A 17,426-nucleotide genomic window follows, 5' to 3' on the forward strand; every position below is an offset into this window, starting at 1 on the left:
AAAAAAAAAAAAAAAATTCTTAGACTATTTAGAAAATATGGCCTCTTAAAAGTATTTCTTTTATCTCACACAGAAAGGCAAAATAACATTGAGTAACTCCTAGTTTTCAGCCACTGTGCTTGGCATTCAAGGTATACTGCACTTCATTTAACCTTGTGTGTTAATATCTCATGTTACAGATGAAGAAACCAAAGCTTGTCAAGATTAGGAAACTTGCCCAAGGTCACAGCACACAGCTAGCAAAAGGCAGAGTAAAATGCCTCCACAGCCACCTGTCTGGCAAGTCCCTTATTTGTGGCAGCAGGCTATGCTACCTCCCAGTGGCCAGAATGAAAGTCAGCTAATGAACTGAAACACTAAATCGCTGTACATTACCAAGGTGGGTACTCACCAACTTTGCTGTTTTCAAAAACTTTAAAAATGTAATTTGTTTCTGTAAAAATTGGGGAGTTATCATTTTCATCCTCAATTCTGATGAGTAGGGTCAATGGATATTCTGGAGTATATCCATCTGGAGTTGTTGCAAAGGCAACCAGCTGTGAAGAGAGTAACATTGAAAAAAAGTGAAAATAAAATATGGTTCAAACTTGCTTATGCTTTGCCCTTCATTTGGAGACTGTTAAATATCACCATTTGTTACTACTTTTGAATGTGAGCATAATATTAATGCCACAAGAGATGGCTAATTTCATGGTGTACTATAGCTTTTGTAATATATTATATCTAATATAATAACATAGATAAATTTGGTTTCCTCACCATTGCTTATTGTTGTTCATGAGTGTAATGATTTTTATTATTATTTTCTTGAAAGGGTCCTGAGAACTATTTTGTTTTGTTTGAAAGTTTCAAGTGCATGTATTTTAAATACAATTTTCTGGATCTTTTATAACTGAATTCTTAGGATTCCAAACTCCCCAGGTGTAGTCAACTGAGATACTATTTTATTTTCTAGTTAGAATTTTAGTCAGATTGATAGCTATAGTTAGATAACTGTCTTCATAAGAATTAATTTTAAAAGGGGAGTCAGAAATGGACCAAATGGCCATACATTGTGTCTAGAATGCAATTTATTCTTTTGATTATACAATATGAATTTAAATTCCATTTTATCTCCTAACAGCTGTCATAGAAAGAACAGACCATCACAGGTACTTAGAAGACCATGTCATAGTAATTATAAAACTAAAGAATTAATTCATCCAAAAACATATAACTGAAGTTGAATGAAGCAAAATGACCAGTTCCTGTGGGAAATTCAATACAACATTAGGTTAAATTCTTACATTTTAACACTCATCCCACCATGGGAGGTTGCCTAGATGATGAAATGCCTTGTTATCCTAGTTAAACACTGTCCACACTCCTTACTTGCTCACAAATTAATTTCCTCTCATTGCAAAGGTTCTGAGGCTTAACTTCTGAGCTTGACTTATCTCCTACGGCATCATTCTCAGTACCATAAAGAGGTTCACAGATCTTTTCTGCCAAATAAATAACTACTTTCAAAGTGGTGCTCTTTTATCTTTGGAAAACAGAAATAGTAAAACTGTAATTCCCAGAACAATCTAATAAAACTGAAGACTATTTATTTTATAAAATTCTTTTTGCTTCCAGGCAACTATCAGGTCTGTACAATACTACCAGAGCACAGATGAGAAACTCAGGAGACAGAAAAGAGTAATTGAATTGAGGAAGAGAGGCGAAAGAGCCAAGCTTAATGCTACTAAACAATATGTAAACGTTACCTCAAACGATGGATAAGTTTCACGATCTATAGAACGAGTACAAAACAGGTTTCCAGTATCTCTCTCTACATAAAATAAATTGCGAGGTTCTTTGTCAACTCCAGGCCCACTTATGGAATAGTAAATAGTGTAGTTTTGGGCTGTATCAGATTGAATCTAGAAAGGAGACAGTATATACATAAAAGACAAATTTGTATCTCAGCAAAACTTTCATCTACATATTTATGCAATCACATTGATATTTTTTATTACAATAAGTAATTACCCTCTTTAATTTATTATATTTATGAATCAAAGACAACAATAGAATAAGGAAGCCTAATAATTGAGAAATTCAAGAGCAAGACATGAGGAAAATAATGAAGTAGCACCTTAGTTTTCCAGAATAACTAACAAATACTTTCACTACATGTACCCACATGGATCAAGCATTCTGGACTTTTCTTGTCTTAGAAAACAAAGTATTCTGAGAATGAAAAGTTATCCTTTTGTCAACTGTTTTAACACCTGAAGTTTTATTATATATAACATATTTGAGACACTGGATTTAAAGTATACTGTCTGTAAGGCAAACATTTGGAAAGTGGTTTCCTTAATTAGTTTTTATTTCTCAGCATTGTCTTTATCATAGGGGTTCAACAGGAGAATGAAAAAGAGTGAAAATGGAAATGACAGAATATCCTGGTGAATGTGCTACTTTGATATTTGATTCAAAAGGAAAATTTTCTCTGGGATTTCCCCAGCAGTCCAATGATTAAGACTGCCTTTCAATGCAGGGGGCATGTGTTTGATCCCTGGTCAGGGAACTAAGATTCTACATCAAAAAACATTTTTTTCCAAAGTGTTTTCATCCTCTTAGTAGGATATTGACTACCTATCAGGATGACTCACAATTATTTTCAGAACATTTTTTTCTCAATTTTAAAATGCTCTTCTCTAAGTTGCACTGAATTTATTGGTGGGCTCTAAATAAGGTATCTTTCTCACCGATTCAAGAATAGGTGGAAAAGAAATCTAAGGGCTAAACTGACTCGTAGTGAGCACTGGTGGTGGAGGAAGGCACAAACATTTGCTGAGGTTTCCACTGAAAGAGAGAGAGAAAATGTGGACCCAGTGTGATTTAACAGTCAACTTGGAAAGAAACCATGGAAAGGTGTACCGTCTTTCCCTTTCATGGCATTTGACTTTTTATCAACAATTTCATCCTTTATTATGGAAGATGTTTGGGGGTTTTCTAGACTACGTCCAGGCTCTGAGATACACTTGATGATATGAAAACCCATTGAAGAAGCATGTGTTTGAGAGTGCTAGATGGGCTTTACAGCTTTATAAATGGCTTTTGCATAACTACAAATGCAAAAAAAGCTTATGCAGGTAGAGAGAGATGTATTTATACCACATATTGAAGCACATGACAGACACACTCATTCACTTATATACACATTTTTTAAAATAATTGCATACTCATTATCCAAATTTTTAAAAGAGATGGAAACCATAGACTCTCACAGTGAAAAGAAAGTAAATTGTACCTGTTGAAGAAAAAGTGGGAATGGACCCAAGGAATTCTCGGGCACTGAGCAAGGAATAGGAGCCCATCTTCTCTTGGCACGTCTCAAAACTTTTTCCTGAGAATGCCTTTTCTTTAGTACCTCAATTTAGAAAACAACAACAACAAAAAAAATAATCAAGTCAACAGCTACTTTATTTTTAAACTTGAAAACTGATACATCTTTCTTCTCTTGTTATCTCACGAGGATTAGCTGGGGAGGCGTAGGACCATAGTAGTGCTTGAAAACTAAACAAAATGTCAATATCATTAAAAAAAGAAGAAGAAGAAGAAAACCCTGCCCTAACTGTTATCTCAACAGTCCTCTTGAGAAAATAACTTGGTGGGAACATGGAAGAGAGAGAGGTGGAATCGGAAGCCTAGAAGCAAAACTGGAAAGAAAAAAAAAATTGCTATTGCCACATTGCCATGCAGAAACACAAGAGGAGAGATATGCAAAGAACGTTAAGTGTACAGGTGCCCTTCTAAATTCAGCATAAGCATCTTCCACTCACCAGCAACTAGGAAGAACCAGGGGACCAACAGAGAGATCTGTGTCAGAAGGAGGAGAGAAACACAGTGACAACTCTCAGACGGCCGTCGTGAGTAATGGCCAGGGGCTGAACAGAAGTCATTTTGATCTTGGGTGTCACAAAGTCAAATGCGTGCATGAGATCCAAACCTTCACCTAAAATAGCCCTCCATTTTCTAAGAGTAAAAATTATGCCAAGATACATGAAACCTATCTCTGAAGGCCTCAGGTATGATGACCCGAGTACCGCTGCCCAAATAAGACATCATGGTAAGTAACATGTCATACGAGTAAGTAACATGTCATAATGAGTAAGTAACATGTCATAGTAAGTAAGTAACATGTCATATGAGTTCCTGAATCTTTAAAAGCTACATACCCCAAATTACATATGAATATCTTAAGCAATAATGTTTATTGTTTTGGAAACCTACTCCACAGTGAAGATCAAGAAATGTTGCTCCATGTCTAATCTCAAGTTCTCATTCTGTCCCATATGCCAACTTCTCCTTTTATGCCCCAAAGAAAAGGAAATTATAATCTGGGATAACCTAGGTTGAGCCACTCTTTTCCATTTCAACACTGTTATCTTGAGTCATGGTTTTCCTTCTTCTTCAAGCTAAACTAACCCCTGTCTTTTCTGATTCACATCTTCTCTGCTCATGTGAGTTACACCTGAAGAAGTCAATTCATCATACTTCATTTTTTTCATCATACTTTGGCATACCTTTGTTTGATGCTCTAAAAGGACAAGTATTTCCTTCTCTTCGTGGGTCTCTGTGTTGGAAAGCAGTATGGTAAAAGAGCTCTTCTCTGAGGACAAAAGAATGGCATGTGTCGTATAGACTGAACCATCTTCTAAGATTTGGAAATCAGGGTCTCTTGAGCGAATGAGAGTTGCAGATTTAAAGCACTCCTTCAGGTTAACTGTAGAAAATGCACAGAGCATTCATTTGTGAGGTAAGTCAAAGCAATATATAATTTTAACCGTAAGCTATGCATTCGAGGTGGGAAAATCGAAAACTTTAACTACATTGACACTTGCAAATTTTGCATTTTTCAAAAGGACATATGAAACTACATGGTTAATTAAGTTGTTCTTAATTACACATATCTACCATGTCTTTTACCTACTTCACATCCTTTTTTAAAAAGAGACATTTGTTCTTAAACACATGTAAACTCTACAGTTTGAATATTAAACTCACACCAAAAGAAGTTTTTCTTTATTAACTGAAACTAGCCACAGAGCAACGCAATAAAACCCGTAAATTAAGTTAAATAGAACCTAGAAATTAAAACTGTGAGTTATTAAATTATTACTGAACTCTGCATCTGTTGTTAAATAGTCATCATATTCTGTCTCTACACTGATCCAATCCTTAGTAATACATTTGAGTTATATGAAAAAAACTAATTGATAAAAAAGCAATGAAAGTGTTAGTCTCTCAGTCTTGTCTGACTCTTTGCGACCTCATGGACTAGAGCCCACCATGCTCTTCTGTCCATGGAATTCTCCAGGCAAGAATACCGGGGTGGGTTGCCATTTCTTCCTCCAAGGGATCATCCCCACCCAAGAATCAAACCCCAGATCTCCCGCATTGCAGGTGGATTCTTTACCATCTAATTTTTACCATTCTTTGCCATCTGATTCGTCATCATCTTTACCATTCTTCCCCACCAGAAAAGCCCATTAAAAAAAAAAAAAAAAAAAAAACTGGAAATAAATCTCAGGAAGATGCCAAAATAGTTTAGGACAAAAATCCAAAAACCACACCTTTAAACTCAAGAAATAGTTTCAATACTATTTCTCAATTTCAAAGACATGTTTTGACACATACCATAGCCTACATCTAATGTAAATATTAGTAATTACTTCATTAAGCAAATTAAAACAATTTAATGTTATATAATGTCTTTCAATAAAGAACAATATTTCATTCATTGGATTAACACATGTATTAGAAAATATTGTATTACAATGTATTGCATTAGGTTTAACTATTAATTCCAACACAGTCACTCTTCTAAAGATTACACTAATTTTACAAGATCACAGCAAATTAGGATTTATTACATACTTTGGCAGTTTCTTACCTCTACCAATAAATTTTTCAGCATCTAGTTTAGCGGGTACATGTAGTGTCACTGTTTTGCAGGCATCACAGGCAAATGTTAAGATCTAAAATAAATCAATATTATGCATGAAAAAGAGCCTTTTCATGTGTACACAGTTTGCACACATTTGTATAATTATAAATCGGTTTATAAAATTATCAAAATAAAATCTCAAGCATATAATGGTATTAAGAATTCAGAAAAAAAATTGCATAGAAGAATAAAACCAATAGAGAGCCATGGTTCCTTCCCTCAAAAGGCATGTAAACCCAGAGAATTCCTTATCCTCTTGGGATTTGTTTCCTAGTCTGAAAATGAAGTTAATAATGGAGAAGGAAATGGCAACCCACTCCAGTATTCTTGCCTGGAGAATCCCAGGGACGGGGGAGCCTGGTGGGCTGCCGTCTATGAGGTCGCACAGAGTTGGACACGACTAAAGCGACTCAGCAGTGGCAGTAGCAGCAGTAATGACACCCTTTTGTGGGAAAACACTGAAAACTATTAGGAAGGCAGCACAGATACGTAAAAATAACAAAATAAAAACAAATCTAATGAGTCAGCAAATCATTTCAATTATCTGTGAACTGCCTATCAGTTGTGGTACCAAATCAAAAATATTCTAAAGAAAAGCCCAACACTTTTAAAGACAAGCCCTGACTCACTGCCATGGAGAGATTTAAAAATTATTTACATGTGACCCCACGCATACACGCACATGACTTTGAAATATGAACTTATTTTGAACTTCTAATTAATGAAAATTAAGGTCAGTGTTAAAAATATTTCACTTAAAAAATGTAAACGATTTAGTGATTTATGGTGAACTAGTTCCAATACAATACATATCTGAGCCCACTGAAAATAAATTTGGTTCTCTCTGAAACTATAAACGGATGCTTCTGAAAGATTGAGAGTCTTTTTTTCCTATATTTTTGCAAAGGTTTTTGACAAAAGCAAAATAACTAACCAGCATTTACATTGTTATTTAAAAATCTATAAACATAAGTTAAAATTGTCAAAATTGGGATGAAAATTTTTATCTCCAAAACACATTAAACACCCTTTAATTATCCAATTTAAATTGTGTATGAAGGACTAAGCATGGCAGAGATTACATTTCAATTGGAACTGAGCAATGAAAATAACCAAGAGACTATACTCGAATAAAAATATTGAGAAACAAAAAGATGAGAAGAATTGTCACTGGTTGCCTAGTCTAGAGCAAATAGGAGGACATGTGAAGAGCCCAGCTCAAGATGACAGAAAGCACACACCCACTGATTCATTCAACCCACGTTTCTTGGTTGCCACCTGGGTGCCAGGCAGTGTTCAAAGGCTACCACAGTGAACAAAGAGAACTCCTTGACTTCACTGAGATTATTTTATAATGAGAGACAAAAAGTCAATACACAAATGCACAAAGATCACATAACACCATGATTAAGTGTTACAAGAAAAGTAAAATGGAGAGAGGGTGATAAAAGAAAAGTCCAGGATGAAACAAGAAAGCAAACCAATCCACTGACTAGGGGAGAGCCTTCCAAGTGGAGCAAAAGCTGAAGCAAAGGCCCTGAGAGGTGGCTTCCCCTGGAGTGTCAAAGGAACACAAAGGAGAGCCTGGAGCTGTAAATACAGGTTTCCCAGGTGGCTCAGTGGTAAAGAATCTGCCTGCCAAGCAGGAAACATGGGTTTGATCCCTGGGTCAGGAAGATCCCCTGGAGAAGGGAATGGCTACCACTGCAGTATTCTTGCCTGACAAATCCCATGGGCTGAGAAGCTTGGCAGGCTACAGTCCATGGGATCACAGAGTTGGACCCAACTGAGCAACTCAACAAACATAACAGCAGTAAGCACAGAGAGGGACGAGTGACAGGACGATATTGAAAAGACAGTCGTGGGCATAGGAGACAGGGTCTAAAGGACCACAGGAACGAGTACAGTTTTATTCTGAGGGCAAAGAGAAGCAACCGTATGTTTAGAGACTATGGCATCACGTTGTGAGCATTTACACAGACTCATTCAGGTGGCCACGGGAAAACAGACAGAAAATCGAAAGTGTTTGTCGCTCAGTCAAGTCCAGCTCTTTGTGACCCCATGGTCTGTAGCCCACCAGGCTCCTCTGTCCATGGAATTCTCCAGGCAAGAATACTGGAGTGGGTTGCCATTTCCTCCTCCAGGGAATCGTTCCCACCCAAGAATCAAAGCTGGATCTCCTGCATTGCAGGCGGATTTTTTACCATCTGATTTTTAGCATTCTTTGCCATCTGATTCTTCACCATCTTTACCAGTAGCCAGGCTGCTCTGTCCATGGAATTCCCCAGGCAAGAATACTGGAGTGAGTAGCCATTCCCTTCTCCAGGGGACCTTCCCAAACCAGGGATCGAACGCACATCTTCTGCATTGAAGGCAGATTCTTTATTTTCTGAGCCACCAGAAAACATACCATAGAGGACCAGAGTGGAAGCAAGGAGGAATCTAAGACAGGAGGGGTGGTGACTTGGACTAAGGTAAAAATGATGGAAAAGGTGAGGATGGCCAAATTAAGACAGCATCTCAGATAACAGTGTTCTGGACATCCATTCATTCATTCATTCAACAAATATTTATTGAATGTCTAATATGTTCCAGACACAAGCAGCAAACAGGGTTCTCATGAAACATTCAAGTCAAGGGTAAGACATGTGCAATTTCAATAAAGGAGGATAAAAGCTGTGACAGGGAAGTTCAGGGTGCTTTGGGAGAGCACTGGGAACCAGCCCCTTCTAAAGCACAGGTGAAGAGGGGACACATGTTAGTCACGTCCGAGGGAGGCCGAGCTTGTTGTTCCCAACACAGGAACTGCATGTGCAAAGACCCAGAGAAGCTACAGACCTGAAAATGCCATTTGCCCTGGTTGCTGTACATAGCACAAGAGGGAGAGGAACTGAAAATGGATTCAGAGAAGCAGGTGTGGGAGAGAGTCTCAACAGCCTTCACACAGGACACACATAGATCTTTTTTCTCTAAAGATAATAAGAAATCAAAGATTTGTTTTAAGCAGATAAATGACATAAGCAAGCTTTCCAGGTGGCTCAGCTGTAAAGAATTTGCCTGCAAAGCAGGACCATGGGAGATGTGGGTTCAATCCCTGGGGCGGGAAGATCCCCTGAAGGAGGGCAAGGCAACACACTCCAGAATTCTTGCCTGGACAATCTCATGGACAGAGGAGCCTGGTGGGCTACAGTCCATGGGGTTGCATAGAGTTGGACCAGACTGAAGCAACTTAGCGCGTGCACACACACACACACACAAATGACATAAGAACTTTCTATTGGAATAAGGTAACTCTGACCAGTGTGACAAATGAACTCGGGGAACAATTTTCTTTGCCAAGAAGGGACCTAGGGCGTTCAGTCAAATCCCCAGGCCAAAACTAATAATGATGGATACATGTTTTTAAACCATCCTAAAACATCTTACAAGGAAGCCCTAGGCAAAAACTGAGGATTAAGATGGAACACAGGAGTAACCAGAAAAAACTTCTAATCTGAAAAGATTAGATTTTGTTTTTTTGGCCTCAAATAGAAAGGAGTAAAATCAAAGCATGGATCTGCCCAAGATCTAAGAGAAGAGCCACTCATATTAATCTGGATTCCCAAATGCAGAACCTTCATTGTAGGTATGAGCTAGAAGCAAACTAGCCTCGCATGGACTTGTGAGCCACACTCATGTCATTCGGATGTTCTAGGAAACTCAAGCCACTAAGTAAGTAAACTTAGCATGTGATCAGCACCATGGCTGCTGAAAACCATTTGGCCAAATTCAATAACCATTCTTAAATTTTTTTTTAAAAAAAGAGCCTCCAATAGGAATTTATAAGTGCTATTTCAATATGAATTTTATTTTACATTATAATCACATCACCAATAGGCACTAGGATAGCCTCACTAAACTCAGAAACAAGATGGACTTCCCAAGGGTCATCACATATAGTTAACATTACATTAAAGTATATTAGATATATGAATGAAAAGAAGGAGGTAAAAGTAAAAATAACTATTTGCATTTGATATGACTATTTATCTGGAAAACCCAAGCAAATTAACCATAAAACAGTAAGAGAATTTCAGTAATGGTGCAGAAATAACTGCTGAAATACACAAATCATTAGTCTTCGTCCACATAAAGCCAGTTAAGCAATATATTGGAAAAAAAAGAAATCATTTTCAAAAGTGGTAAAAGAAAAAAAGCTAGAATACCAAAAAGTAAACTGAAGCTTAAGTGAGAAAAATCTGAAAATTTTTCTGAAGGACACAAAAGAAGACTTGCACAAAAATAAATATGTATCATTATTTTGAATAGAAAAAAAAACAACAATGTAAGTATATCAATTTACACAGTTAAATTATGAAGTTTATGAACCTAATAAATCCCAACAGTACTTTTTTCCCAGAAGTAGACAAGCTAACTTAAAAGATCATAAGGAAACCCAGAGATTGTCATAATGAGCAAACGAACTTAAGTCAGACAGGAGAAACAGCGTATGACATCCCTTATACACAGAATCTAAAAAGAAATGATACAAATGAACTTACTCAGAAAACAGAAATAGACTCACAGGCTTAAGAGAACAAACTTATGGTTGCATAAACCGGGTGGGAAGGATAGTTAGCGAGTCTGGGATGAACATGTACACACTGCTATATTTAAAGTGGATAACCAGACTTCCCTGGTGGTACAGTAGATAAGAATCTGCTGCCAGTGAGGGGGATACTGGTTCGATCCCTGATCGGGAAAATTCCACATGCCATGCTGCAACAACCGAAGCCCAGGCCCAGCAACAAGAAGCCACTGCAATGAGAAGGCCACTCACAGCAACGAAGAGCAGCCCCTTGCTCGCCACAAGTAGAGAGCCCACCATGCACAGCAGAAGACTCAGTGCAGCCAAAAATAAATAAATTTTTTAAAAAAAAGAATTCAGGCTTAAAAAAAATAATAAAATGGATAACCTACTAAACAGCACAGGGAACTCTGTTCAATATTATGTGGTAGCCTGGATGGGAGGGGAGTTTGGGGAAGAATGGATACAGGTATAAGTATCACCAAGTCCTCTTACTGTTCTCCTGAAACTATCACAACATTGTCAGTCAGCTACACACCAATATAAAATAAAAAGGTTTTTAAAAAATGAAGTGATAATTGATATAATTTTAAAGAGGTCATAAAGAAAAAATAAACAAAAACAGAAAAATTATGAAAAAAAACAAGCAGTGAAAGGGTATTAGCTTTAGCTGACAGTGTTGTCTTAGGAAGTTTCAGTAATTAAAACAATTCAGCATTTGGTATATCAACAGAAGGAAGTGCATACAAATTGGATAGGAAGAAGCAAAACAGTTTCTATTGGCATTTGTTACAACTCATATAGATCATAAAGGTTGTAATTTTTTGTTACACTCACCAACCATCTAAGAGCTTCTATTTCTCCACATTCTTGCCTACAGAGCCTGCTCTCAAACTTTTGGATGTTTGCCAAATGAAAAATGACATTTCAACATAGTTTTAAAATTCACCTTTCCCTATTATGAGTGAGGCTGAAATATTTTATGAGACATTTTTATTACTTTATGGTTTTTCACGTTAATGCTGGACTTGATTTATAAGAACTCTTTATGTATTGGTAGATTAGCTTTTTCATAAAGGCTCCAATCACAAGATGAGATTGCATTAAGGAATGACTTGAATTTAACAATGGAGATCCCTGATGACCTTAGAGAGAGAAGCTTCATTAGGTGTTGGGCAGAAAGTCACTCAGTCATGTCTGATTCTTTGAGACCCCCTGGACTGTAGCCCACCAGGCTCCTCTGTTTGTGAGGATTCTCCAGGCAAGAATACTGGAGTGCGTTGCCATTTCCTCCTTCAGGGAAACTTCTCCACCCAGGGATCAATCCCCGGTCTCCTGCATTGCAGGCAAATTCTTTAAGTCTGAGCCATAGTGGAAGTACACTGAGGTGGGGGCAGAGTGCAAATGTGTGAGGTGAGGCAGGACTAGGAAGTTGGGAGCTGGTTCATGGAATGGTGAAGGATTACTTGGGTGTGTGGGGAGGAGGAGATTATGTCTCACAAGCCATTTTTATTCAGTAACGCTTCTCTTCTCTACACACACACGAGGCTCACAACCACAACTATCTGTGGCTGCCAGGGCTCTTCAGACGTGCACAGGAGCCTCAGAAGAGCTTAAGACACACCAACCCGACCAGCAAAAATGCAGCAGGATGAGGGGTGCTGCCAGAGTCACCCCACTTCTGGCCAATGCAGCTTTGAAGCTAAGGAAGGTCAAAGAAAGAGGATTATTCAACTTTAGATTATTCCCTATATCTGCTTTTTCTAAAAAGAGTCTGAGAAGACACACAGAAACTTCTGTTAGTATATCAGTGTTAGTTGCTCAGTCATTTCCTACTCTTTGGGACCAGGTGGACTGTAGCCTGCCAGTCTCCTCTGCCCATGGAATTCTTCAAGCATGAATACTGGAGTGGGTTGCCATTCCCACCTCCAGGGGATCATCCCGACCCAGGGATCAAACCTGGGTCTCCTGCATTGGAGGCAGATTCTTTACCATCTGAGCCGCCTGGGAATATTTATGACCTGTGCATTTCATTGCCTGAGCCTAATTGTGCTCTTTTCCTTAAAGGGCAATGGTTCAATTTGTCCCAAAAAACAAGGTGGGGGGTGAGTTGGGGGGAGGAGTCGACTTTACTGAGAATCTAATCAAAATCGAGACATTTTATGACCGTTATTTACATATTCCATTCTCGAGTTCCTCGACAGTGAACTGTTAATTGCTGTGCACCGGGCCCTTTGTGTTATTAACCTGCCCCAGGAAATGAGTTAAGGTTTGAAGTCCATAAGGAAAGCCATTCTAATGATAGCAACAACTACAATTTCATTCATTAAAAATTTCAGGAATTCCATGAAACAGGAGAGGGGTAGAGTAAGGGAAATTGACTGGATATTTCACGCCGCCAGTTCCACCAGTCCCAGAAGGAATTCCCCGACTGTCTGTTCTCCAGGTTCGTCCCCGTGTCCTTCAGGTTTGCCTGGAGCCCTAATGCCTGCGGCTCAGCTTGAAAAGGCCACTACGGGCTTAGCCCCCTTGCTCTCGGTCTCCGTGACTTTTCTCCTTCCAGGGTACCCCGGCAGCTCTGTCTGGGGAACCCCTGGTCCCACACTTTCTCAGCGGCTGCTCCCCCCGCTCTAGATTCAGTGCCTGCAGCCCCCTCCCCCAAGGAGATCCCGGGCTTTTCTGCCCGGGGGTGGCGGGGTGAGGGTGGTGGCGTTGTCCTTTCCAAATAAGGCCACCCCCACTTTCTTTCAGAGCTTTGGGGAGGTGGGCTTGTAGCTATTGTGTTTCACAAAGTGGAAAAAGAAACTGGAGCTGGAGGGCGGGGAGGGGCGGGCAGTGAGAGGAAGAATCCGGATGCCTCCGAGGCGACCATTTCCCAAAAGTTTAAAGGGAGTGAAACCTCACGTGCGGACCCACAATGGAAACCTTAACTGAGGACCATCTGGGAGCTGTGTACCATTTTCACGCGCAGAGGGTCCAGACCGCTCGGTCTCCGCGCTTCCCTCCCCTTCACCTACAGCCTAAGATAAATTCCCCAAAAGGCGCCTAGACCTCTCTTTCACCCCAGGGTCGGCGCGTTTGGTCGCGTCCGCCCAGCGGCTCGCCTGGTCGGTGGCCGGAACCCGACCCTGAGCCGGCCTGGACTGTCCTCCCCGGCGAGGTGCGCGGGCTGGAGACGCTCGGAGGCTCGTACCCGGGGGTCACAGATTTGCATGGGCGTTTGCAGCCGCTACCGGAGACACCCTCCTCCTCGTCCCCTGCGGGATCGAAGAACCCAGGTCGCCGTCCTCTGTCCGCCCTCCCCCACCCAAATCGATTGCACTTTTGCAGTCAGCCCCAGGCGCCAGGAACCCCCGCCTGGCTCGCCACCCACAGATCTCTGCTCCCAAAGGTGCCCCTCTCTCCCAAATCTGTCCGTGCGCCCTCCGGGCCCGTGTCCAGGCGGCCACTCACCGCGAGGGTCAGCAAGAGTTGCCGGCAGAGGGCCCCGCTCAGGGAGCCTGGGGCTCGGGCTGGCGCCATGGGAGGACTCCGGGGTAGGTCGCCGGCCGAGGCACCCGGAGGCCGGGGGAGGGAGGGCGCGGCAGGGCGAAGGGCCGCGGCCGGGTCGCAGGAGTGCGAGGCCGAGAACCTGGCGCGCGGAGGAGCTGCTTTTCTTCTCGGTTTTTCTGAAGCTCCAGCCTCTCAGCCCAAAGGCTTTTCCTCTGAACGAGGGTGGGGTTTCCAGGCGCGTCCGAAAGACACCGATCGGCCCCTCCTATGTATTTTCTTAAGTCTTCATTTCTGGAAGAACGCTACAGGTGGGAACTCCCTTTCGCCGCCACCCTTTTACCTGCGCTAGGTGTTTCTCACCAGCGGACGCCACCTATATGCCCCATCTCCCCCCCACCCCCCACGCCCCGGTGTCCGCCTGGAGGATTAACAGCTGGCCCTGCCCAGCAGAAGCCCTGACTGTACAAAGACTCACTCCCCGAGCGCGCCGGGCCGCGGGAGGGGGCGAGGACCCGGGCGCGCTCCCGACCCGACTCCGCCCCGCGCGCTGTGGTCAGTTGCAGACCCGCAGAGGCCGCCGGGGAGGTGGAGAGGTCGGATTTTGGTGTCGCGGCTGCCTGAGGCCCACCTAGTAGAGGGTTGGCCCCAGGGGGGCTGGGCTTCGCTGGTGGCTCAGACGGTAAAGAATCCGCCTGCAGTGCGGGAGACGGGTTCGAGCCCTGGGTTGGGGAGATCCCCTGGAGGAGGACATGTATTCTCCAGTGTTCTTGCCTGGAGAATTCCCATGGACAGAGGAGCCTGGCTGACTGCAGTCTTTGGGATCGCAAAGAGTCGGACACGCCTGAGCGATCAAGCACCCAGGGAGACTGGTTGCCACACTCTCCTGGAGTTAATTTCCTGCGGACAACCAGTATGCACATCTTTCTTGGGGTCTTGTTTGATCGTTGGTTTCTGGGGAGAGGGGTTGTCTTTTTTTTTTTTTTTTTTTGGTAAATAAATGTCATGGCCAGAATAACAACGATACAAGGAAATTGAATTAATTAATTAATTAATTAATTAAAATAAGGGAGTCCAGGCATCAAGGGTGAGTTAACTATGGAATCTTTCTGAGATCCTAGACGTTGGCTAAATGTGGCCTGGTGATTTTCCCCAAGACCCTTCTTTGTCACAGTTAAAGCCAGCCACTGACCTTCTTATCACTTAGCTCCTAAGTTGGACTCCTGGACGTCTCACTGAGATTTCTTCCTTTCCCACCATCCAAACCAGAGTTTGCGGTAAGAAAAAAAGAATAGGATAGAATCTATGTTTAGGTTTGAAGTATACTTAAACCAGGTGAATTATAGGAGTGCTTAACATGGGAGATTAAAACATAAAAGCGGTATTCTTGCAGCTCTTCAGAAAGCAATGACGGGGCATTCTGACTCATTATGCTGTACCTCTTTTCAATTACTGGCTTAAACTAGAGAAGTCTGACCACAAAGGAGAAACCTGTCCCATTTATTTAGTTTGTCTGCACAGGGGTGTGTGGAGAAACCTGTTTGAAAAGCCAGCCATAACACTCAGATTTCAGCTGTTGAAAACATGTGTGGTCCCAATACCATTATACACAGAGCCAAAATTATTATAATATTGACCATATACTTAAATTCAAGAGTATTGTCAAACAGTACCTGTCTTACATTCTAAGTATTAGTTCCATGCTCTATTTTATTATTGAATGACACATAGTGAGCTGTTCTCTTGTCTCCATGTTTATAAAATTATCACTGAAACTTTGCTTGTAAAATCAGCCTGGGTCATCGGCATGAGACTCTGGTTGACATCCTTCTGTTTCCACAATTTTTAACCCTCATGTTTTTCCAGCAGTGATTTCATTAACACTCCTTGTCCTGTTAATGATGATATCATGCCAGTTTCGTGTTCGACAAATGTACTCAGGCTATATGGTCTTTGATAATAGAACATTTTCAAATTCTTGCTTACCCTTTAACCTTAAACACCTAAGGGTGACTCATGTTTTTCCACATTCCAGAAAAGGGAAGAGGGTAATTTGAAAAGAATTTGCCTTAGATCCTTATTTTCATCTTTCACACTAGGTAACTGACTGAAGCTATTAAGATGGTAATTTGTTTCTTCGTGAATTTCTTAAGGAAATGAAATATAAACTCTAAACAAGGGACCAGATTTATTTAGTAGTTTTAGATTAGATTATATGGCTTCTGAAATAGTTTCTTTAATAATACAATCTTGAAACAGCAGATATAATTTTAAAGAGACATGAAATGTGAGAAGAGGAATTTTTTTTGACTGTCTTTTGGCTGTGAGCATGATTTTGCTGATTTGAAGTGATTTTCCATTGGGCTATAGTAAAGGATTCACCAGACCAACAGTTAGGACCAAGTTCCTTTGTGTTTTGGGCTGCTCAGGTAACCTCAGCCCTCAGCACTCTCATTCATTAAGGAGGATAATTAAAATAATACTGGATGCTGTCTGTGGCGGCTTCCATGTCTAAAATTAAACTATTTAGACTCCTTGTGGCTGATTTTTGAGAAAGTTGGCTGGAGATGGGTGTTCCTTTTCAAAGAGAAAGTCAGAACCAGAGTTGTTCTTAAAAAGACGAACCAATAGCAACCCCAGGCCCATGGGGCACATCTCTGCAACCACGCTTCACAATTCTCTAATTTCAGAAAGTGGTAACTGAATATAAATGGCAAGAACAACAAAATACCACTTCATCACTGATGTGCACACAGCAACAGCTCTCTGAGCTGCACGAGTCCACTGAGAAGGGTCCATGTGGACATGTGATGTTTAGGGTGCATCTCTTTTGGCGTGGCCAATGACACAGAATGGAACCCCAAAGCAAAGGGAACAGACTGAAAGGAGAAAACAAAAACAAGATTGAAGGACATTGTCTAGTTATTTACAGGTGAGAGTAGAGAGGAAAATGTCTGATAGCCGTGGCAAAAAGAGCACAATTAAACTGCCTCTCAGAGTTGATACAGGATTAAGTAAGGTTCATGAAGTCATGCAGAATAAAACCTAGCACATTCTAAGAACTCCGTAAGTGTTGGTTAACATGGGTATCCCTCTTTACCCCACAGCCCCGTACCTTTACAACCCACCTCATCCCTGTGACAGCTCCTTAGTTCCTACTTTTCCAGTATCTCTCCTCAGGTCCTGGTCGAGGGCTGAGTGTTAATGCACTCACCGATCCCAGATCCTTAAGCCTCCTTCCTGTTGACAAGACCTTCAGACCTTGTCTGATTCAAAAGGACTAAACGGTGCAACCCTAAGATGAGATGCTACAGCTTGTGCTAGTTTCCTACTTACTGAAAATTTGGATCAATTTTTTTCAACATTTAACAAACATTTATTGAATGTCCA

The 17,426-nt window shown here is 41.1% G+C and overlaps 2 protein-coding genes across 4 annotated transcripts in view; both read right to left on the reverse strand.

The window, feature by feature from the left end:
- LOC120881167 (desmocollin-2) overlaps positions 1-14,528 on the reverse strand; it is a 37,458-nt gene extending 22,930 nt beyond the window's left edge. For both annotated transcript variants that reach the window (XM_040264780.1, XM_040264782.1), the window contains exons 1-6: positions 14,001-14,528; positions 5,927-6,011; positions 4,557-4,756; positions 3,281-3,400; positions 1,749-1,904; positions 392-536 (exon numbers count right to left, since the gene is read on the reverse strand). In XM_040264780.1, coding sequence (XP_040120714.1) covers positions 392-536; positions 1,749-1,904; positions 3,281-3,400; positions 4,557-4,756; positions 5,927-6,011; positions 14,001-14,069 — 775 coding nt within the window. In that variant the 5' untranslated portion in view covers positions 14,070-14,528. The remainder of the gene's footprint in view (positions 1-391; positions 537-1,748; positions 1,905-3,280; positions 3,401-4,556; positions 4,757-5,926; positions 6,012-14,000) is intronic.
- Positions 1-17,426, reverse strand: part of DSC1 (desmocollin 1) — a 156,337-nt gene that overhangs the window by 89,398 nt on the left and 49,513 nt on the right. The gene's annotated exons all lie outside the window — the stretch shown is intronic.

This window comes from Oryx dammah, unplaced genomic scaffold (assembly GCF_014754425.2).
Source record: "Oryx dammah isolate SB20612 unplaced genomic scaffold, SCBI_Odam_1.1 HiC_scaffold_22, whole genome shotgun sequence".
Classification (NCBI taxonomy): Eukaryota; Metazoa; Chordata; class Mammalia; order Artiodactyla; family Bovidae; genus Oryx; species Oryx dammah.